Genomic DNA, 24,082 nt, shown 5'->3' on the forward strand with positions numbered 1-24,082 from the left:
GGTGGAAGAGGTCGTGGGTTTGGGAGGTGCTGCCGAAGAAGCCTTGGTGAGTTGCTGCAGTGCATCTTGTAGATGGTACACACTGCAGCCACAGTACGCCGGTGGTGGAGGGAGTGAATGTTTAAGGTGGTAGATGGGGTGCCAATCAAGCGGGCTGCTTTGTCCTGGATAGTGTCGATCTTCTTGAGTGTTATTGGAGCTATGCTCAACCAGGCAAGTGGAGAGTATTCAGTCACACTCCTTACTTGTGCCTTGTAGATGGTAGAAAGGCTTTGGGGAGTCAGAAGGTGAGAAACTCGCCGCAGAATACCTAGCCTCTGACCTGCTCTTGTTGCCACAGTATTTATGTAACTGGTCCAGTTAAGTTTCTGGTCAATGGTGACCCCCAGGATGTTGGTGGGGGATTCGGCGATGGTAATGCCATTGAATGTCAAGGGGCGGTGGTTAGACACTCGCTTGTTGGAGATAGTCATTGCCTGGCACTTCTGTGGCATGAATGTTACCTGCCACTTATCAGCCCAAGCCTGAACGTCGTCCAGGTCTTGTTGCATGTGGGCATGGACTGCTTCATTATCTGAGGAGTTGTGAATGGCGTTGAACACTGTGCAGTCATCAGCAAACATCCCCATTTCTGACCTTATGTTGGAGGGCAGGTCATTGATGAAGCAGCTGAAGATGGACACTGCCCTGAGGAACTCCTGCAGCGATGTCCTGGGGCTGTGATGATTGACCTTCAATCACCACAACCATCTTCCTTTGTGTTAGTTATGACTCCAGCCAGTGGAGAGTTTTCCCACCGATTCCCATTGACTTCAGTTTTACTAGGGCTCCTTCATGCCACACTCGGTCAAATGCTGCCTTGATATCAAGGGCAGTCACTCTCACCTCACCTCTGGAATTTAGCTCCTTTGTCCATGTTTGAACCAAGGCTGTAATGAGGTCGGGAGCAGAGTGGTCTTGGCGGAACCCAAACTGGGCATCAATGAGCAGGTTATTGGTAAGTGCCGCTTGATAGCACTGTCGATGACACCTTCCATCACTTTGCTGATGATTGAGAGTAGACTGATGGGCGGTAATTGGCCGGATTGGATTTGTCCTGCTTTTTGTAGACAGGACTTACCTGGGCAGTTTTCCACATTGTCGGATATATGCCAGTGTTGCAGCTGTACTGGAACAACTTGGCTAGAGGCGCGGCTAGTTCCGGAGCACAAGTCTTCAGCATGATAGCCGGGATGTTGTCGAGGCCCATAGTCTTTGCCATATCCAGTGCGTTCAGCTGTTTCTTGATATTATGTGGACTGAATCGAATTGGCTGAAGACTGGCTTCTGTGATGGTGGGGACCTCAGGAGGAGGCCGATATGGATCATCCACTCGTCACTTCTGGCTGAAGATGGTTGCAAACGCTTCAGCCTTGTCTTTTGCACTCACGTGCTGGGCTCCACCATCATTGAGGATGGGGATATTCATGGAGCCTTCTCCTCCCATTAGTTGTTTAATGGTCCGCCACCATTCACGCCTGGATGTGGCAGGACTGCAGAGCTTTGATCTGATCCATTGATTGTGGGATCGCATAGCTCCGTCTATAGCATGCTGCTTCCACTTTTTAGCATGCATGTAGCCCTGTGTTGCAGCTTCCCCAGGTTGGCACCTCATTTTTAGGTACACCTGGTGCTGCTCCTGGCATGCTCTTCTACACTCCTTATTGAACCAGGGTTGATCCCCTGGCTTGATGGTAATGGTAGAGTGAGGGATATGCCAGGCCATGAGCTTACAGATTGTGGTGGAATACAATTCTGCTGCTGCTGATGGCCCACAGCGCCTCATGGATGCCCAGCAATGTCTGTGTGACACAATAGCTGGTATTTTACAATGAGAGTAAATGTGGCAAAATACTGCATGAAGTTGCAAGCTTTGGCCACTGAGTGACACCATGGAACAATACATTTCCCTCGGCTCCAAAGGTGTGCTATGTTGGTTTCTTTCAGTTATGTATTTTAAAATTTTAAACGCATTTAGCGGTTAACCTTTCTTTTTATTTCCACTTTCCAGGTAATATTTTTCTCAAGTGTTTCGTTGGCCTGGCCTCCCATGTCTGCCAGGGCCCAAAATACACTGCTGCCAGTTATGGTATTTTATATCAACAGATTATATGTTGTATATTTACCATTTATTAAAATTTTTATACAATTATATATTGATTATTGCCATTTTTCCCTTCCTCGCTGCTGGTCCCCATCCTGGTCAGTCGGATGCTCCACGGCTGGATTTGGGCCATCACTGGAGCACAGCTTCCTCCAAATTCCCTCCTAATCTGTTGCTAGCTATGGAGTAAGACCTTTGAGAAAGATGAGAGCAGGCCCTGCTCAAAACTCTGACAGCCGCTCCCGCAAGTGGCACACAGTGGCCACCCTGCTGGCTGATTTTTGCCTTGGATCACTTTGGCTGATAGCCCGCCCCACTCAGTTCCTCCCCCACTCACATCCTCTCAGTTGTGTCAAGTGTGGGTGGGCTGCAGCCTGACAATGCAGAGAGCCCTCACGGCTCCATTCTGGCACCACAATAGTTGTAGTCTTTCCTATAATTGCAAAATGATCATCGAAAAACTAAAACAAAATCCATGGAAAGGTCATTAAACTTAATTTTACTGCTAGCTGATGATCAAAGCATCTAAACACATCCTTGTGTACCTTGTTTGATGAAAAACGTGATTCTGTTCCATCCTCAAACCAAAAGTCTGCAAAAGGCTTTTTGGGAAGCTAGTGCCCCGTTGAAATTGCAATGGATGAATAGATGGAGTTAAGTTTAAATACTGTTTCTATTTACTTAGTAAGACTGCACAGCATTTACCTCACTCTGAAGTTATAATCACAATCTGGAACACCGATATCCCATAAGATGACGGTTTCATCATAGGATCCAGCTGGTTAAAGAAAATGAATTGAAACATTATAATCTGAAATGTTGCAAGTGAGACTGAGGCAATCCCAAGACATATCTATTTCAACAGTTAGTTACGACCCCTCTGTTACTGTTATTTTGTGAGTAGCTGCCGTATATTGTATTGCTGACTGATCTGGTCTGTTATGATTCTAATATTAAAATAGTAGCTTCAGTGGGATCTTTATAATTGTTTTATGTTCAACGCCACACAAAAAAATCAATAAATGGAAGAAACTCACAGAAGCAAGGGCCCTTTAAGAAGGAGAGTTCCGCTCAGTCAGTAGGTGGAAATTCTAAACCCTGATGCCAAACAAGGGCCATGACAGTCATTTAGGTCTTTCCTCACACCTACTGTCCAACAGGTATTGTTCTTGAAGCATACATTAATAGTAATTAATTCTCTCGTCTCATCTACTGTGATAGCCACTATGTTAAAATGATAGGAAGGGAGGTGGTGGGGTAAATTCCCATTGAGGGAACCAGCTGGATAGATGGGGGATCTTGCGGTCAGTAAAAACCATCATTCCACAAAACTCAATTGGGAGAAAAACTACATCTTCTAGTGTGCACAACAGGTATTTAAGCATTCAAAGTAGACTTTGCAATTAAAAACACATGGTCAATGATTTTACTATAACTGCTGTAAACTGAAGTGTGTTTTTGGGTGGACAAAACAAATAGACAGCTGAAGAAGTGGGTACTTTGAAACATATCCCCCTTTTCCCAGCATAGCATTCAGTAGGAGTTTTTATTACCTTATACGATGGTTACTGTACAAACACTGCGGAGGCACAAAATAATTTCAGATGTATTCTGATTCATGTTTATCTGGTGCTGCAGCGGGATGTAAGCTGATCCTGCGGCGTTGAGGCATCTCATGATACTAATTCATGCCCATTTTAGAAAGTTTTATATGTGTCGGGTCCAAGTTACAAGGAATATATAAAGTAAATGAATCCATTTAATGTTATTACATTCCAAGGATTCCTCAATATCGCTGATTACATTCCAGGAAAGAGAGATTTGCCACATTAGGAGATATATGTAACAGGCTACTGTGGGGCTGAAACACAATTTTTTGAATTAAGTTAAAAGGAAGAAAACATTAACATATTGGCTCAGGAAATCAAGATGTACAATCAGTCTGGGTGGAGCTAAGAAGCACTAAGGGGTAGAAAACATTGAGGACTGTAAAAGACTTCAGGAACACATAGGTTGGCAGAATGGGCAGATGCCATTCAATGCAAGTGTAAAGTAATTCATTTTGGAAAGAAAACCAAGGAATGAGAAGAAAGAGGGAACACTCAATGGAAAGATGAGTTCCGAGGAGAGATGAGATACTGGGACTATTTCCACTGGAATAGGGAGGCTAAGAGGAGATTTAAGAGGTTTTTTAAATTATGAAGGGTTTTGATAGCTTGAATAGGGAAAGATCATTTCCTCTGGTTAAGGAGTCAATGACAAGGGGGCATCAATTTGAATTATTACTACAGGAATAAAAAAAGAAGTTGGAAGAAATTTCTTTAAGAGCTAGTTCAGAAACGCTGGCTTAAATGGCCTCCTTCTGTACTGTAAATGTCTATGATTCTATATACATCGACCATTTCAAATCTTGTGGTTTATTTTAGCAGATCTTGTTCTTTACTTTAGCTCATGGTTATAAATAATACCAATTAATGCATTTTCCTCACCCTCAATCAAGATAAAACTGTAAGCTTGCTCTCCTCCACCAAAATCATCTTAAAATCTCTCCCCATACAAAGTTCAATACTTACTGAAGAGAAACGTCTCCCGTTTTGGACAAAAGCAGAGAGCAGATATTGATTTCTTGTGAGCCTTTATCTTCCCATAGCAGTAATTCACCTTTGCGTGAATCAGTTTTACCACACCCATCCGGCCACCCACAGCTAACACGTTGAGTTTTCTTTTCTGATCCTTATCAATCACAGTTAGGGTAGTCCAGGCCAGGGAAAAGAATTCCTGAGGAAAATCATATAAAACAATAAAGATCTTATCATGGATATTGTATTCTTAATACACCTATACCTTAGATAGGATATGGATCAATTAAAAGGATGTCAGATTATCTGTACAGTATGACCATTACTAGCTCACGCTTTATGTACACTCCTGAAGACAATTCTAAAGAAAGGGAAGACTTTCTGGCATTGGAACCAGCTTACTCACTAATGTACAGTGCTGTTTCAAATCTCACCCATCTTAAAAACTAAACTATTATAGTTAAATTTTAATTTGTGCACACCATAATTATACAGTTTAAAATCATAATTTGCACACTTACAAATATTTATGGTAAAACATGAGCATCTCATATTTTGCATAAGAAACACCAGGGTCAAGTACATGAACCAGTCTTTTAATACAATGAAAGCACTGGTTTAAGCCATATTCCCTGTTAGCGTGCACAGTTGGGGACCACTGTGGTATCAACAGACCAGAATTTCAGGAAGCACCAATTTCTCTTTACTCCAGTTCCTGGTAGATTAAACATTTGTTACAAATATTAGAGAGAAAAAAAGAAATTGAGACACACAAACAGAGACAGAGAAGAAGCTTTGCAAAAAAGACATAGGCAATATCCTACACCTTCAGGTGTGCTTCTTACTACAGACTATATAACTGCACTCACTTCTCCAATTGATTTATACTTGTGATGGACGATCCCAGTTTCACAGTCAATGATGCAAACTGAATCTCCTCCGCATGTAGCCACAGTTCGAGATGATCGCAGCCCTACATTCGATACGAACATTTAAATACATGGTTTATGTAAAGCTAAACATGACATTTTTTCTACTACCTCTGATTGACTATTCTCTAAAAATAAAATTAAAGAACTACTCCAGTGACTACTCACAGAAATCATATGAATAAATATTCCCTAGTAACTGGCATTTAGAGTTTAGAAGAATGATTGGTGATCTAATTGAAATATATCAAATTCTTAAGGGCTTGACAGGGTAGATACTGGGAGGATGTTTCCCCTGGCTGGGGAGTCTAGAACTAGGCATCACAGTCTCAGAATAAGGGGTTGGCCATTTAGGACTGAGATGAGGAGAAATTTCTTTACTCAATGAGTTGTGAATCCTTGGAATTCCCTACCTCGGAGGGCTGTGGATGCTCAGTTGTTGAGTCTTTGTCAAGACAGAGATCAATAGATTTTTGGATACTAAGGGAATCAAGGGATATCGGGATAGTGCGGGAAGGTGGAGTTGAGGTAGAAGATCAGCTATGGTCTTACTGAATGATGGAGCAGGCTCGAAGGGCCGAATGACCTACTCCTGCTCCTATGTTTTTATTTCTATGGTCAAAAATTAATTTTAAATTTATCTGCAAAAGTTATTTTATAGTTAATCCTGCAGAGCATCTCCTTTAACTATCTCACAGAGTGGACTATAATGCTTGTTTTCATATTACTATGGCACCCACAAACTCGATGTCTCCTCATGCAAATGCTCTAGATTTGCCACCTTTAAGCTCCATCAAGCTCATGAATGCCTGTCTCGCTGCCTCAGAAATTTCTAGTGGTTGGGTTTTTCTTTTGTTTAATAGCTTTGGATTTTGAAATATAGGGCTAAGGATTATAAAATGTTGCTTTCTGATTGGTGTTCCACCAACTAGAGGAAGGTGTTTTTCAATTAATCAGTCCTGTATTGAAAAACCCAGCACTGTAATGGCTATAATAGTGGAACAGAGGAACCGGGGCTTCTCTGGGCACAAGTCAGGAACCCCGAGTTATACATTTCATGAGAAAATGGGCAACCTGCACCCAGGCCCCGACACTACCGCTCCTCTAAGCCAGCCACGAGGAGCTGCATGAGGGTAGCACGCTGATGACACCGATTTTCTTTCTGTCTCTTCTAGGAAACTGAGCTCTGCTCAGTGCTTCCTCACGGAAATTTGACATGGCCAGAATTAAGGCATTGTGAACATAAATCTACATCATACTTCTCTATAGTGCTGTGCCAAAAAGGATTAATGTCTGTTCACATCCCACAAGAAATTTGCATCACAAATAACTCAGGAATTCTCAAAGCAGTTTCAGTTTGGGGGTGGAAAAGATGTATTGCAAAAATGTATTGGATTCAATTTTCAGAGACTGCTCGACCACAAAACAGGAGCGCAGCTGCAGCTAATGGGCCCCGAGGCCCAAAGGTCATCTGGAAAGAGGGAAATACTTAACAGATTGCATTAACCGTTTTTTCTGGACCCATCTTCAGACTGTCCGCTTGGGATCCCTGCAAACCCACTGGTCGACAGGGACCCCAGCGCAATACCTAACAACAGATTTCTTCAGGCACTGCTCCACATGGACGCCCAACTGCCAAACGACAACGACAGAAATGTGGCGGGAGGTTAGGAATGCCCCCTCTTGCCTCATTTGAATGATTAACTGGCCCCAGTACAGCCTATTTGGAACCCCCCCCAGAGTGGTGTAATGGGGCAGAGACCTGACGTAATAGGCCTCTGTCCCTTTTTCCTCTTGGCTGCAACTTGGAACAGTTCCTCAGGTACTGCAATGAGGAAAAACAAATCACAAAAGTTTCATTTGGAGAACAAGATTCTTTCAACATAATGAATAGAACATTGGAAAGTACAATCCACCTGGCCAGTCTCTAATATCTGTCCAGTTTATCCTTTGATTTTTTTCCCCACACACTCTGCCTTCCTGTTCAGCATATTCACTATCGTCTGCGGAGGATAGTTAAATCCAACCTGTCTGTACATCTTCTCTTTTCTAAGCTAGAGCCAGTGTCCCCTGGTTTTATAGCTTGCGGAAGTGTACAGCACACTGTCAGATTCAATGTATTTATTCCATTACGTATCTTGAATATTTGAATAATAACTCCCTTAAATCTTCTCCAGAATAAACAATCACAGTTTGGTTGTACTGCCTCTAATGCCTGGATTTCCTGCTGTAGTGCAGCATGCAGAATTCGATACAATACTCCAGGTGTAGCCAAAACAGTGTCATATACAGAACCAATATCCTTATGCGGGCTTCAGTAAGCTATCCATCAACACCCCCATATCCCTCTCCTGTAGTCTAGAGTCATTGGCCTCGATTTTAACTGACCTGTGGAGTCGGGATTGGAGGCGTGTGGGGGGGGTTAAAGTCCCGAATTTGGGGGTCCCAACACCATCCCGCCCCAAACCCGCCTCCATGCAAGTTTCAAAGGAGGCGGGTACCCGCCCCACACTGGGACCCGCCTACCCGAGACGAGAAGGGATTAGTGACAATTAACTACCTGTTAACAGGTAGTTAACAGGCAGTTTTTAGCCTAATTCCAATTTAAAGCTTGAAGTGTGGGATTCCCGACGGCTCCAAACCACGCCAAATTAGAGGAGTCGGGCCGTCGGGCTGAAGGACTTGGAGGGGTCGAGATGTCGGTGTTCAGGTGAGTGATGGGTGCATGAGTGCAAAGGTAAGTGTGTCTAAAGTGTGTAAAGAAGTTTAAATTACCTGTACTTACCTTTTCAGCCTTCCTTCCTCTAGGTTTCGGGAGTCCATCACCTAACCGGCACAGAAAGCAGAATGGCTGCGAACTGTCAAAAGTGACAGCCTGCAGCTTTCTGTGCCGGTGAGATTTCTAACTGAGTCTGTGTAGAAGGACTCAGGTTAGAAGTAAGACTGTCAGTGTTTGACAGCTTCAAACAGCTGTGAAACACTGATATTTCATCTGTCAAAATGTCTTGACAGATGAAATTTCAGTCTGTGATGTCACCTGTTGCCGGGTGGCCCTTAATTGGCCTGCTGAGCCCGCTGGGCAGGCTCAACAAGGTCAATCAAGTTAAAATCGCGTGGATTGGCTGCATCTCGATGGAGGCGGGACTACAACCCCGAAAGTTGTAGTCCCACCTCCTTCCCGACTTCTGAGTGAAAATCACCCCCATTTAGTTTACATTCCCACTGTTTAGTTCCCATCCCTAGTCTCATTACCTTGTATTCATCCACATTATATAGCCTTTGCCACTCACCAGCCCACCTTTCCAACATATTCACATCAGTTTGCATTTGGTTTGTTTCCTCTCTATTGGTTGAGATCCCCACCAATATGGTGTCATTTGCAAACTTAGCTTTGTTTCTCTCTCCAGCTTCAAATCATTTGCATACACTGAAAATAGCACTAGCCACTGATCGTGCCAGTGAGCCTCTTGCCTCGTTTGTGCAATTCGATTCACAACCATCCAATGCTCATTTGGTTGTATTCTCTACATTCTATACACTGTTTTACTTTACAGTTGTATTATTTCACCTGGAATCTGGGAATTCTTGACTTCTGGTTCAAAAGCACAGGCCCAGAGCTGAGTGCTGAAATCCTCAGGGTTGTTATCCTTGCTGTGGCTCTGTAGAAAATGTAGAGGTTCTAGCACAACAGAATTCTAGTGAGGATTTAAAAAAATACATCATGAGTGCTGGTCGGACATAATTCAATTCACAACCATCCTTTGCTTCTTTGATTCACAAAAGAAAACCATTTGGCCTATCAAGTTTGTGCTGGCTCTTTGCTAGAGCAAAGTACGGTCCTACTCTCTTCCCATAGCCTTGTAATGGTCTCTGCTGAAACGGCTCCCTGTGAAACAACCTTCTCCGTAATAACAAACCTCTTTCTGCACTCTTAGCAATAATTTTAAAATGATGACCCTATATCACCAACTCCCCAACCAGAGGAAGTAGTCTTATCTTATTCACTCTATCAAAACTCTAAAGAATTTTTAAAACCTCTATTCAGTATCTTCTTAGCCTTCTAAATTGCACCTGCCACCCATCTTCCCATTCCACTAACTTGTCTACATCTTCTTGATGTCTTTTACAGTCCGCCTCACTATTTGCCAAGTCTCCTTCTTTTGTGTCATCAGCAAGTTTTGAAATTGTGCTCCCTATACCCAAATCCAAATCATCTATATGCACAAACAAAGGACAAAAGTGGACCCAGCACTGACTCTACCCCGCCACCAGTACACCACTTCTAACCCTTCTCCAGTTCAAGCAACGCCTATTTCCTCAAACTCTTTGGCCGGAATTTTCCGGGGTGTTAGCGGGCACGGTCGGTGGTGGGTCAGGTGGGAAAGTTGTTATTTTTGACAGCGGGTCAGGAACCCACTGTCATCTCGCTCCCATGCGCCTTTCTGCCAGGCACATCTGTCACCACGAACTGATCCGATCGGCAGTGGCGGGCAATCCAATGGAGATGATTATCAGGTAGTTAACAGGCACTTAAGAGCCCTTTTTTACTTACTTTTTACATTTCCTTGCATGACCACGGGATTCACGCAGCTCGGGAACCACGTCTGTCAACCTGAGGCGGGAGTTCCGTGGCCATTGCTCCAGCTGATTACTTGACAGCATCAAATGTACAGTAAAAGCTCCCGCCTGACAGCTGATCACTTTCCTCAGGCACAAGTTGTTGCTCAGTATATTTCCAGCACAGATTCTGCAGGCTGCAAGTCTTTCCAGCAAAGTCTCCATCCAGTATCACCACATTGGAAGAACTCTCTCACCATTGACAGAATGTTTCTGTCATCTGTACTTCACCTGCCATCTATTCCATCAACATGGGTACCATTTATACTGTCTCACCTTGGTCCTCAGAATCGGACCACGATGAGCAACCAACACCAGCACCAACCTTCTCCGAATCACCTGATGCTGCACAGGACACAAGGCATCAGCACCCGAGCACATTGCTGCCCGGGAGGCCAGAGATGGCCTCATCATGGCCAGATTTAGTTAACTTTACGCTGTACACACATATGGCTGCCACATGATGCGCCAGGTTTGCACTATTCCACACCAACATCATAAAGCATCCCTTCAATGCCCAAGCCATTCCTTTCACACTCATCACCATTGCGGGGAGTACCGTTATGTCTCAACCATCTTCAGCTGTTTCATCAATGACCTTCCCTCCATCATAAGGTCAGAAGTGGGGATGTTCGCTGATGATTGCACACTGTTCAGCACCATTCGAGACTCGTCAGATACTGACGCAGTCCGTGTCCATATGCAGCAAGACCTGGACAACATTCAGACTTGGGCTGACAAGTGGCAAGTAACATTCGCACCACACAAGTGCCAGGCAATGACCATCTCCAACAAGCGAGACTCTAACCATCTCCCCTTGACATTCAATGGCATTACCATCGCTGAATCCCCCACTATCAACATCCTGGGGGTTACCATTGATCAGAAACTGAACTGGACCAGCCATGTAAATACTGTGGCTACAAGAGCAGGCCAGAGGCTGGGAATTCTGCGGCGAGTGTCTCACCTCCTGACTCCCCAAAGCCTTTCCACCATCTACAAGGCACAAGTCAGGAGTGTGATGGAATACTCTCCACTTGCCTGGATGAGTGCAGCTCCAACAACACCCAAGAAGCTCGACACCATTCAGGATAAAGCAGCCCGCTTGATTGGCACTCCATCCACCACCTTCAACATTCACTCCCTCCACCACCGGCGCACTGTGGCTGCAGTGTGTACCATCTACAAGATGCACTGCAGCAACTCGCCAAAGCTCCTTCAACAGCACCTTCCAAACCCGCGACCTCTACCACTTAGAAGGACAAGGGCAGCAGACGCATGGGAACATCACCACCTACAAGTTCCCCTCCAAGCCACACACCATCCTGACTTGGACCTGTATCGCCGTTCCTTCACTGTCGCTGGGCCAAAATCCTGGAACTCCCTTCCTAACAGCATTGTGGGTGTACCTACACCATATGGACTGCAGCGGTTCAAGAAGGCGGCTCACCACCATCTTCTCAAGGGCAATTAGGGATGGGCACTAAATGCAGGCCTAGCCAGCCAGCGACGCCCACATCCCATCAATGAATTTAAAAAAAACATTCACTGCAACTCACTAAGCCACTTCCAAAGGTGCACACAAATTTGCCCAAGACCGGAAAGTGTTGAAAATAAAGATTTTTATGTTTGACACCACATTAACAGAAACTTTACATAAACATTGGATAAAGCACCCAAGTGACTACCATTGTGTGTTGTTAGTTGGTATGATTGCACTAGGATGAGGGTGAATGTGAGGGGTGGTGGCTACTGAGATGGGGATGTGATAATGTAAGTAAAGAGGGAGGGATGAGTGGAGGTGCAAGGTATGTTGGTGTGAGTAAGGATGTGCAGGAGTAGGGTAGGGAAAGCACAGTGATGGGGATGTGATATGAGGCACAGCAGGATGCAGTTGAGTCTGGCTTTGTACTAATGTTTCCTGATCTAATGAGATCATTGAAATGTTTGTGGCACTGCACCCAGGTCCTCCTGAACACATCCCTGCTTGTGACCTCCTGTGCAATCTGCAACCAGGCTGTCTTGGTCTCCTGGGGAGGTGTCTTCCGCCCATGGAAAGGGAAAAGGACCTCCCTGCGTGCTCTGACTCCCTCCACAAGCATATGGTGGGAGTCATCGGAGAAGCTGGGTTCAGCCCTCTGCCTCTGTGCAGTCCTTGTCAGTGTTTGCAGTACTCCAATGCTGTAGTGCACTGACAGCACTATGTTAGATTAAACTTCAAATGTAATGTGGCCATGGTCCCTTTAAAGATCCTGGCTGAAAACGTGTCATGAATGACGTCACCAGACCCGCCCCGTCTCATTGGGCTGGGTAACGAGCTGGGCGGGCCCCATTAAGGTAAGTTCATTTTCAACAGCGGGATGGAGCTAGCAGCGGGGTCGCGACCCGCCACGGACACCGCCCACACCGGACCCACCCAGGTAGGCAAAATTCCGGCCTTTGTTTCCTGTCAACCAACTTTCTATCCATATTGCTACATTTTCTCTTAGTTCATAAGCCAGAATTTTTCTAACAAACCTTTTGTGAAAAGCCAAATACACAATGTCCCCGTTATCTATTCAGTCACTTATATAAAAAAACGATTAATTTTGTCAAACATGACTTGCCTTTAACAAATCCATGCTGGCTATCCTTGAGTAACCCATGCATTTCTAAATGGTCACTAATATTATCTCGAATTGTGAATTCTAACAGTTTGCTGATCTAGTTACCTAGTTTATCTTTCTCTTCATCCTTGAAGTGTTATAACAAATACTCTCCAGACCCATGGCACAGTTTGCAAATTTAAAGAGGGTTGAAAATTGCAGCTAAAGCCTCTGCTATCTCCTCTTTGATTTCTTTCAACATGCAGAGTGCTTGCAATCATGGTCCAGTGACTTTTGTGCAATTAATTCAATAAATTGTTCCAAATCCTCCTCTAGTACACCTACATTCTCACCTCCACCATCATCTGTAAAAGCTGATACAAAATATTTATTCATTATTTCCACCATACCTTCATCCTCCATAATTAGATTCCCTGCTTCATCCTAACTACTCCTATCTTCTCTAATCATTCTTTTACTTTTTGTGCTGATAAAAGCCCTTACTATTTATTTTTATATTTGCTTGTCTTTTTTCATATTCCCTTTTAGCCCTTCTAAATTTTTTCACCTCCCCACTATATTTTCTGTATTCCTCATGATTTTCTTCAGTATTGTTATCCCTAACTTTAACAATTTTGACAAATTTGCTAGAGTTCTTTGAGGATGTAAAACAGGGTGGATAAAGGGGAACCAGTAGATGTAGTTGTGGTAAACCACTGTAGTTCACTGTTGTTGTTGTTGTTGTCGTTCACTCTTGTTTCACTGTTGTGCCTGACTATGCCTCAGCTGACTCCGCCCCTGGGCTACCGAGTATAAGAGCGGCCGCATGGCAGCTCCTGGCATTCGGTCGTCCACTAGAGGCATAGTCCTGATCTGTCTGAAGTGCAATTCAGTAGTTAATAAAAGCCTGTCGTTCTGAACTCTGCCCAGCCTTTTATTAGAATTGATAGCGCATCAGTAGTATATTTGGATTTCCAGAAGCATTTGATAAGGTGCCACATAAAAGGTTACTGCGCAAGATAAGAGCGCATGGGGTTGGGAGTAATATATTGGCATGGATAGGGGATTGGCTAACTAACAGAAAACAGAGAGTCGGGATAAATGGGTCATTTTCCGGTTGGCAATCAGTAACTAGTGGGCTGCCACAGGGATCAGTGCTGGGGCCTCAACTATTTACAATCTATATTAAGGACTTGGATGAAGGGACCGAGTGTACTGTAGCCAAATTTGCCGATGATACAAAGGGTTAGCATGTTGTGAGGAGGACACAGAGTCTGCAAAGGGATATAGACAGGTTAAGTGAGTGGGCAAAAATTTAGCAGATGGAGTATAATGTGGGAAAATGTGAGGTTATCCACTTTGGAAGGAAGAGTGAAAAAGCAAATGATTATTTAAATGGAGTGAGACTGCAAAATGCTGCGGTACAAAGGGATCTGGGGGTCCTAGTACACGAAACACAAAAAGTTAGCATGCAGGAACAGCAAGTAATTAGGAAGGCTAATGGAATGTTGGCCTTTATTGCAAGGGGTGTGGAGTATAAAAGTAGGGAAGTTTTGATGCAACTTTACAGGGTGCTGGTGAGACCGCACCTGGAATACTGCATACAGTTTTGGTCTCCATATTTAAGGAAGGATATACTTGCATTGGAGGCAGTTCAGAGAAGGTTCACTACATTGATTCCTGGGATGAAGGGGTTGACGTATGACGAAGGCTGTGCAGGTTGGGCCTATATTCATTGGAGTTTAGAAGGGTGAGAGGTGATCTTATTGAAACATATTAGATTCTGAGGGGGCTTGACAGGGTATATGCAGAGAGGATGTTTCACCTAGTGGGGGTATCTAGAACTAGGGGGCATAGTTTCAGAATAAGGGGTCGCCCATTTAAGACTGAGATGAGGAGGAATTTCTTCTCTCAGAGGGTCGTAAATCTTTGGAATTCTCTACCCCGGAGAGCTGTGGAGGCGGAGTCACTGAATATATTCAAGGCGGAGATTGACAGACATTTGAACTACAGGGGAGTCAAGGGGTATGGGGAGAGAGCGGGAAAGTGGAGTTGAGGCCAAGATTGGATCAGCCATGCTCTTATTGAATGGCGGAGCAGGCTCGAGGGGCCGATTGGCCTACTCCTGCTCCTGTTTCTTATGTTCTTTCTTATGTGCCTTTTTTCCCCAAGTTTCAGTTTAACTTTAATCTCTATTTATCCACAGAACTCTATACTTTGAGGCACCTCTTTATTTGATTTATAGCAATATATTTAATTTATACTCTATACATTTCATACTTGACAATTTCCCACTGTTAATCTATTGGCCTGTTTGATTACTTTGCTGCCAGTTAATTTGTGCCAGATCTTGTTTTATTTCACTGAACTTTGCCTTTTTTCAATCCAGCTCCCTTATCTTTGACTTCATTAACCTTCTCTATCCTTACACTGAACCCATGTTGCTACTTCCAAATTGTTCTCCTACTCTCACATCAGTTATTTACCCCACTTCATTTTCAAGAAAGCAAAAAGATAGACTTGCATTTCTGTAGCGCCTTTCACGTCCACTGGACATCCCAAAGCGCTTTACAGCCAATGAAGTACTTTTTGAAGTGTAGTCACTGTTGTAATGTAGGAACTAAATCAAGCAATGCTTCTTTCCTTGTTAGTCTACTTAGCTGGGAAGAGGATGCAGTCCAAGAAGAATTCCTTACTTCGATCACATGCAGTACCGTTGTCTATCTTGGGATAGTTAAAATCACCCTACTCTCTCAACTGTTATAGAATCTTACAACACATTCGGCCCATTATGCCTATGCCGGCTCTTTGAAAGAGCTGTTCAATTTAGTCCCACACCCAGCCTTTTCCTCATAACCTGGCAAATTAATCTTCTTCAAGTACATGTCCAATTGCCTTTTGAAAGTTCCTCTGGAATCTGATTCCGTCACCCTTTCAGGTCGTGCGCTCCAGATAGATCTCCACCTCTAATGTTCCATCTCCACTATTTGGTGGTCTGTAGTGCACACCAAAAAAAATTATGTTTCCTTCTTATTTCTTAACTCTATCCTTAACATATTCCCCATAACGTAAGGTTTCAATCTCAGTGCAATCAACTGACAAGATGACAAACATAAGAACATAAGAAATAGGAGCAGGAGTAGGCCAATCGGCCCCTCGAGCCTGCTCCACCATTCAATAAGATCATGGCTGATCTGATCCTAACCTCAAATCTTCTATCACTCTGCATCCACCCGAACCCATGACAAGCAATACTCCCTGAGCAATTGGGAAATATCACAGGGTAAATTATCATGTGGAACTGCTAACAAAAGGGTCAACAGTCGCATAGGGAAGAGTCTGAAAATAAACTGTACCCAGCCCTTCTCAGTTGGGGAAAAGTACAGGTGGCTTAAGGAGGTGTGAAGGAAACAACAAATTTAATTTTTTTTAAAAGGCAGGGTGAGAAAGCACACTGTTAGAAAGATATACAAGACATGCATTTTAATCTGAACAAAATAATACATTTTCAAAAAAGTCTTCCCTTAGGAATGCTTGCCATAATATGCCCTCTTCTATTAATGAAGGCAAAACGATAAATGATTTCTCCATAAAAAACAGCTGTTTTAAGATCAGCTCTGAAAGCGTGAATGAAGCAGAGCAACATCAGTTCCAGTTTCCCCGTCATGAAACAATAGCTTATTTTCATCCAAGCCAGGAACTGAGGCTATTGACCCACCAGTAGCTGAAAACCATATGGGATTCAAGCCCATGGGTGGCCACTCTCCACCCCTTGCACAACTCAATCTCTGTTGAGATTTGATTTCAGTACTCGAAAAACAGTGAATGCATGGTTTTAGTTTTATTGGCATTCAATAGAGGGGAATGAAACACTGGAGGAATTATTGTTTCCTGATGTATCCAGACTTATAAAAAATTATTTCCAAATATCATTTAGAAAAAGAATCCTAACCTTTGGAGATCTCCACAGAGCCCTGTAGGTACTCCATGAGGCATAAGTAAAGGAAGGCAAATGTGCTTTAATCACATCAGCCACATGGATCCCCACAGCTGCATTCTAACATTGGTATCACTGCTTTCAGGCAATCAAGAGTTATAAAACTCATACTCCCACTTTTTTATTATTTATTTTAGTTCCTGGTTTTTAGGTCTCCACACTGTCCAACTGAGAAGGCATCAGGTCACTCATTCCCAGCCCTTTGTCCATTTCTCAAAACATATGACCATACAGCACAGCTCACTGGTGTACCAATGCATTGCGCCACCTCATTTTTGCCTCAATTTTCTTTTCAATCTATTTTTGACACTTAATTATTGCATTTAAATTGCTTTCTGTTTAGCCCTTTTCACTGTTTATTAAAAGCTTACTGCTATTTTCTCCATGGCATCACAGAGCAACTGAATCGGCAATATAATGTAGTACAGTGCTGTAAGTTGCAATGCCACATTGTGATCATAGCAGGTACTACAACAATATTATGTGAAATCAATATCTGGATTAAATAGAGAGTAGATTCTTCACTGTGGTACTTAACAGCCAATGAAAATAGTCTTGGAACACGACAGTGTTTGGAATTTGTTCCATTTATATGGATGTGGGTGACACTGGCAATGTAGTATTTATTGCCCCACCCGGGGGGTATTACGAGTCACCCATACAGTGTGGGACAAGAGTCACGTGTAGGCCAGACCAGGTAGGGGTGGCAGGCTCCCTTATCTGAAAAACTTTAGTGAACCAGTTGGGCTTTACAACATTCCATCAGCTTTCATGGTTATTTTACTGTTGCCAGTTCACAAAATAACAGTTCTGACGAAGGATCATTGACCTGAAAAGTTAACTGTTTCTCTCTCCACAGATGCTGCCTGACCTGCTGAGTATTTCCAGCATTTTCTGTTTTTAATCACAAAATAACATCTATTGAATTCAATTGCATAACTTGTTATGCTGTGATTTGAAATGCTGACTTTTGGTTTGCTAGTTCAGTACTATAACCACTAGGCTCCATTTTAATTAAAAGAACTTAAACAACAACTTGCATTCATAGAGCGCATTTAATGTAGCAAAAAGTCCAAAGGCCCTTAACAAGAGCGAGATTAATAAAAACATTTTTGACACCGAGGCACAGAAGGAGATATCAGGACAGATGACCAAAAGCTTGGTCAAAGAGGTACGATTTAAGGAGCATCTTAAAAGAGGAGAGGTAGAGAGGTTTAGGGAGGGAATTCCAGAGCTCAAGGCCAAGGCAGCTGAAAGCACAGTCGCCAATGGTGGAGCGATTAAAATCGGGGATGCACAAGAGGCCAGAATTGGAGGAGCGCAGAGATCTGGAAGGTTAGAGATAGGGAGCAGCAAGGCCATGGAGGGATTTGAAAACAAGAATGAGGATTTAAAAATAGATGCTTTGTCAGACCAGGTGCCAGTGAAGGTCAGCAAGCACAGGGTTGATGGGTGAATGAGACTTGGTGCGAGTTAAGATACGGGCAGCAGAGTTTTGGATGAGCACAAGTTTATGTAGGGTGGAAGATGGGAGGCTGGCCAGGAGTGTATTGGAATAGTCGAGTCTAGAGGTAACAGAGGCCTGGAGGAGGGGTTCAGCGGCAGATGATTGTAGGAATTCAAACATGGAATTGTGGGAAAGAGGGGCACGGATTTAGGAGGTGACAACACGTTCAAGGACTTTGAAGAGGAATGGGATGTTGGAGATGGGACGGTAGTTTGCAAGGACCGAGGGGTCATGGGTGGGTTTTTTGAGGATGAGGTGATGACGGCAGATCTACGGCATGTAGATGAGAAATAGAAGGGGGCCAAGGATAGATCTTTGGGGGACTCCAGAGGTAACGGTGAGATTGTGTGGGAAGAGAAGCCATTGCAGGTGATTCTCTGGCTACGGTTTGATAGATAAGAATGGAATCAAGCAAGGGCAGTTCCACCCAGCTGGACGATGGAGGAGCGGCGTTGGAGGAGGATGGTGTGGTCAACTGTGTCAAGGGCAGCAGATAGGTCAAGAAGGATAAGGAGGGATAGTTTATCTTGGTTACCGTCACAAAGAATGTAATTTGTGCCTTTGATAAGTACCGTTTCAGTGCTGTGGCTGGGACAGAAACCTGATTGTAGGGATTCAAACATGGAATTTTGGGAAAGAGGGGCACGGATTTGGGAGGTGACAACACGTTCAAGGACTTTGAAGAGGAAAGGGATGTTGGAGATGGGACGGTAGTTTGCTAGGACCGAGGGGTCATGGGTGGGTTTTTTGAGGAGGGGGTGATGACGGCTGATTTGAAGGGGGCGGGGGAAACGGTAGTTGAGAGAGAACCGTAAACACTATCAGCTAACATGGGGCCCAGGAAGGGAAGTTGGGTGGTCAACAGTTTGGTAGGAATAGGATCGAGAGAGCAGGAGTTGGGTCTCATGAACAAGATGAGCTTAGAGAGAGCACTGTAAGAGATGGGATAGAATTTAGAGAAAGACATGAGTTCAGGGCTAGGGCAGCGGGGAACATTAGGGGAAGCTTGGCCCGGTGGGCTGCGGAAGGGATGGAAGCGGCAGAGGCAGCTGAACAGACAGTCTCGATCTTTGTGACAAGAAAGTCCATGAGCAGCTCGCACTTGTTGTTGGAGGTGAGGGTGGAGGAGGCAGGGGAGGGTGGTTTAAGAAGATGGTTTGTGGTGAAGAGAAGCCAAGTACACTTAGTACACTCTTTCAGAAAATCCAACCCCCCCATCACTTGTGCCACACTGGAAAAATAGGTTTCCACAGCCTTATTTTCCACTTACTGAGAGTAGCCTTTTGTATTACTATGTGTCACGTTCACTTCACTGAGGGGATCTGATCCTAAGTGAGGCCCTTCAGCTGGGTACTAGGAGGTATGCTAGAGCAGCCAGTGATATGGAGTCCCAATGAGCGTAGAGAAACCATCAAGAAAATACATTTTTTTTAAATAAAAAAGGCACACCATCCACATGAATGTTTCTAGCAAACCTTTTTTATGTGGAGGGGTGAAGCGCCAAAGGCAGTTATGTATCATGTTCATAAGAACATCATCGGGTGGAAATGATGTGCTTTTCAGTATGATTAATGTCACTGCATTTGTAAACAAAATGAAATTTTTTGCTGGACACTTTATTTTGCAAAGACTGGGTCCTTTTAATGAGGAGTTCTTCCAGTTAGAGCTCTCTCCAATGTGTAACGTGTAACTCGGTTATATAGACCAGGTTTTAATTCCTGGTTTCAGAGGGGTGGTAGCAGCTGCAGCACAAAAATTGTTCTCAACACTGCCAACCCGTCCACTTCCGGTTTTAACGGCGACGGCTTAGGGGCGGGCAGCCAATAAGCTTCTCAGTATTGTCGGTAAAATATTTAAACAAAGCTGTGTGCTTCCATTTTAACTAATGTTTTATTTTGAACTTCTGTATGTAAAAAGGCGGCGAGAAGGGCTGGATCCATGAGGTAAGTGCCTTTATAGCACTGCCAGTGGACCAGGAGGAGCAGGAATGCTTCTCTCCTCCCCCCCCAAACCCCAGCCCACCAAGCTTACTTTTTAAACACCCGACCGCCTCCTCCACCACCCCCCCCAAACACGATTGGCCTCCCCCCACCCCTGCGATGTTGGACTTACCCGCCATCTGCTCACGGGCTGTTTTCCAGCCTGACAGCCTGTGAATCTGGCTGGCTGTTGGGCTGGAAAACCTGTTGAGATAATTTAAAACAGATCCAGCGTTAAATTCAGCAGGACCTGCGGGAAACCCTTACTTACGGGTTTCCCGTCCCCAAATCTTTGCCGCCGCCGCCCCCCCCTCCCCTTTTCCCGGCTCCAAGTTTTATCAGGTCTATTAGCTCTGTTCACACATGATGAATGACCAAAATGAAGTACTGGAAAGCGACCAGCAACCATGGAGGGACATGAACAGAGGGTGCAGAGACTAAGAGCTTGTATAATAAATAAATTCTTTGTAAAATTAAATGCAGATAATTCTTTAAGCGAGAACTTTATCCAGAAATTCATTTTCCAGTAGTGAGACTGTAGTTTCTTGTTGATGAATCCAATATAGCAGGCAGCCTACAAAGGGTGTGAAATGATTGTGCACACACCGTTCGCCCTATTGGACCCTTAAGTGCTCCCTTACACTTGTAAAACGGGTGCAGCCCGATCCAATTTCTGCACCAATAAATTCAGACCACTATAGGATTGACTAATGTCAGAGACCCAAAAAGCTACCTACAGCAAATCTGAATATGTAAGAGGCACAGTCCCAAATTTACTTCACCATTTGTATGGTTTAGGTTAAACTTCAAGCTCTATATAAAGGAGCATGCATCTCAAAATATAGGAAGAAAAAGAAGCTGCTGTAATTCCAAGCCAATTAACTACCTTGTACTTTGATTTCTTTCTTGGAATACTTTCTTTACTGACTGCAACTGGAGTTGCCGAACAATCTCTCTTTGTAGTCCTGGCTTCCCTTTTCACTGCAACACTATTGTCCTTCTTGGGGTGTTTAGCCATCAGAGCAGTTTGTCTTTCTTTCCCAGGCTGAATTCTCATACTCTTCCTGGAAATGTCTTCAGTGTCATTCTGTGACCCCTCAGCTCTTCCAGAAGTGACTTGTTTTGCACTCTTGGCAATACCCTGTGCAGCCTGAAGCCTGGTGTTTCTATTTGAAGACACTGCAGTGGAGGACCCAGAGCTCATCACATTTCTTCCACGAGAGCTCTTAAGGACCTGCGTACAACAGGAGTGTGTAAGCCAGTTAGATAAATTCGACATCCTTATGGCATTTAAGGAGAAACAATCTGTGATACTGTCACTACCACATGCATCAAGAAGTTGCATTCTCCCTCCAGTGTTGCCTCCTCTTATTTGGGGAGTGTCTGGGCTCAACACATCAATGCCTGGGAATAGTGAAATGGGACAATAGACTGAATTAGCAACTGCACTTTTCAGATGTAATCTGTGGACCCATTTCCAATACTGGTTCCTGGTGGGTGCAGGTGATCAAGTGAAGCCATTCAGTCTACAAGGGTCACCAGTTTTTTTGAGGAGCCCTTTTGGAGAGATGAGACAATCTTCAGTGTAAAGCAACAAAGACACTACAGATGAATACTGGTTTCTGAGACAGCCCTCCTGACAGGCTATCACTTTTAGGGGGAGAAATACGGTATCGCCCCGTTTGGGGCGCAATTATCGGACGGGCGCAAAGTTTAGCACCTGGCGCTAATTATTGCCTCCGACTGCAAACTTGGCTTCTATCGCCCCTGGAGGTGATTGGAGCGCTAAATCAGGCGCTACACACCTGTCTTAAGGCGCTAACGCAGAGGAGCGAGGCGCTACCTCAGAGCGCTGGCGAAGCTCATGTGATGTCAGTCAGCAATGGAACACAGACACACTGGCGCCGGCCAGTTCTTAAAGGGGAGGGTCGATCTTGCTCTCCATCCACACCCTGCTCATGGCAGCCTTGAATCTCGGCCTGGAGAGACCTGTACATCAAATCTGTTGGAAAGAACAATGGAGAGACCCAGGGAAAGAGCTCAGAGTGCAGCCCTCACAGTCTCTTCTAAATCGATGCACGGTCAAATCAAAATGAACCTGCAAAGTGCTGCACAGTACCCAAAACTCCCTTCTTCACACAGCGTTGAATCTCTCCAGAAGTCTCGCTCACTCAGAATGCATGGTGCAAAAATGTCGCAGACAAAAAAAAGGCAGGAAGCGGTCACCTTTAAATAGCGCTCCCCCAGTCCCTTCACGACTGCAAAACGCTCCCCTCAACCTGTCGTTGCTAGCAGCAGGCGGTAAGACGGGGCGCCACTCAATATCCGGTCCGGGGCGCTACCGGGGCGTTGCACGCTCGACTGACGTCACGATCTGCGGGCGCAGGAGATCGTGGCGGTAGTGTTTAGCATCGCCGCAAAATGTCTGGTCAATTTTGCTTAGGGCGCTAACGGGAGGCCCAAAGCAACCAAATTCCCCCCCCCTTAATTTTTAACCAAAATGTGTTCCTTTTTTCAAGATTATAATCTATTTTTCTAACATTGGAAATGTTAATTATCTATATGCATCAACACCAAAATATTTGTGGCTAGGTCAATATGAAGATATCAACGGTAGTGATCCATCAATTCTGAAAGGTGGGGAGGGGAAGGCTTTCAAGAACGTTCTGCAACTGAAAGCACAACATCAAGACTTTGCTGTCAATGAAGGGAGAAAAAGAACCAAGGACTGGTCTGCAAGCAGAGCGCATATGCAGCACGGGATGGAAAACATCATAACTTGACAGAATACATAACTCCTGGACATTATATTGTCCCAGTGACTTTCCTCCAGTTTGGGATTATCTTGAGGTACGCGGAGAATGAGGAATACTTCTCTAATATGATACATGAAAACATTTTAAGTTCTTACATCAGTGTGATTTGCTTCGTTATCATCCTCATCTTCATTTTCACTCCCTTCTGAGTCAGATACCTGCTCCTCATGCTGCTGTAGAGAGGCCACAAATTCTGCAGCTAACATTTCCACCTAGGAAGCAAATCTCAGAAGTGTAAACAGATAAAAAGGATCTAGACTCTCTCCACAAAGATGTTTCTATGGGCTATTAAAGGTGCAGGTTATTAGAAAGATGTTTAATATATTCCTTTTAACCCTTTGAAGACTAGTCACAATAGATTCAAATGGATAAGATTACAAATATTTGGTTAATTCAAAAAAAATCAATTAAACGATTTGGCATTCTGAACTTTCATATAATCCTACTTTGCAACCACTGTCCAGGTCCTAGTAATGAGCCAGCTGGCCCTGTGCTGTCAGGTTCATTCGGTTCCAATATCATTGCAAGGTCTGTTCACTTGGATCCAACTCACCCTGCTTACCTTTCCCCATAGAGAACAGTCATTAATTGGTCTTCAGATAACTGGTAAGTGTGTGTTTGTCACTTGCCAGCCACCTTTACATTCTAGACATCTAAATGTAATGCTGGATACCAGGCATACTCGTCACCAGCTTTTTCATCTGGGTCCTCACGTCACCTTGAGGCTGCCCCTCTCTCCCAGGATGCTGAACAACAGGTTAGTGAAGGCTGCAGCTCTCCCTCCCCACAACTATTTTTTTCACTTTTCTACTGGTCTTGGACCTCATAAATGGGACAAAGCAAGGCCTTCTGTTCCATGATAGGAGTTATGAACCATGAAGAACTGTTCAACATGAAGAAAGTGCCAGAATCAGAGACAACAGGCGTGGA

The 24,082-nt window shown here is 44.1% G+C and overlaps 1 protein-coding gene across 4 annotated transcripts in view; it reads right to left on the reverse strand.

The window, feature by feature from the left end:
- lrwd1 (leucine-rich repeats and WD repeat domain containing 1) overlaps window positions 1-24,082 on the reverse strand; it is a 63,805-nt gene that overhangs the window by 18,569 nt on the left and 21,154 nt on the right. For all 4 annotated transcript variants that reach the window (XM_085964283.1, XM_085964285.1, XM_085964286.1 and 1 more), the window contains exons 6-11: window positions 23,248-23,364; window positions 21,223-21,570; window positions 9,220-9,346; window positions 5,592-5,695; window positions 4,717-4,921; window positions 2,849-2,921 (exon numbers count right to left, since the gene is read on the reverse strand). In XM_085964283.1, the coding sequence (XP_085820409.1) occupies window positions 2,849-2,921; window positions 4,717-4,921; window positions 5,592-5,695; window positions 9,220-9,346; window positions 21,223-21,570; window positions 23,248-23,364 (974 nt within the window). The remainder of the gene's footprint in view (window positions 1-2,848; window positions 2,922-4,716; window positions 4,922-5,591; window positions 5,696-9,219; window positions 9,347-21,222; window positions 21,571-23,247; window positions 23,365-24,082) is intronic.

Source organism: Somniosus microcephalus, chromosome 22 (assembly GCF_052327205.1).
Source record: "Somniosus microcephalus isolate GS21.2 chromosome 22, FLI_Smic_1.0, whole genome shotgun sequence".
NCBI lineage: Eukaryota > Metazoa > Chordata > Chondrichthyes > Squaliformes > Somniosidae > Somniosus > Somniosus microcephalus.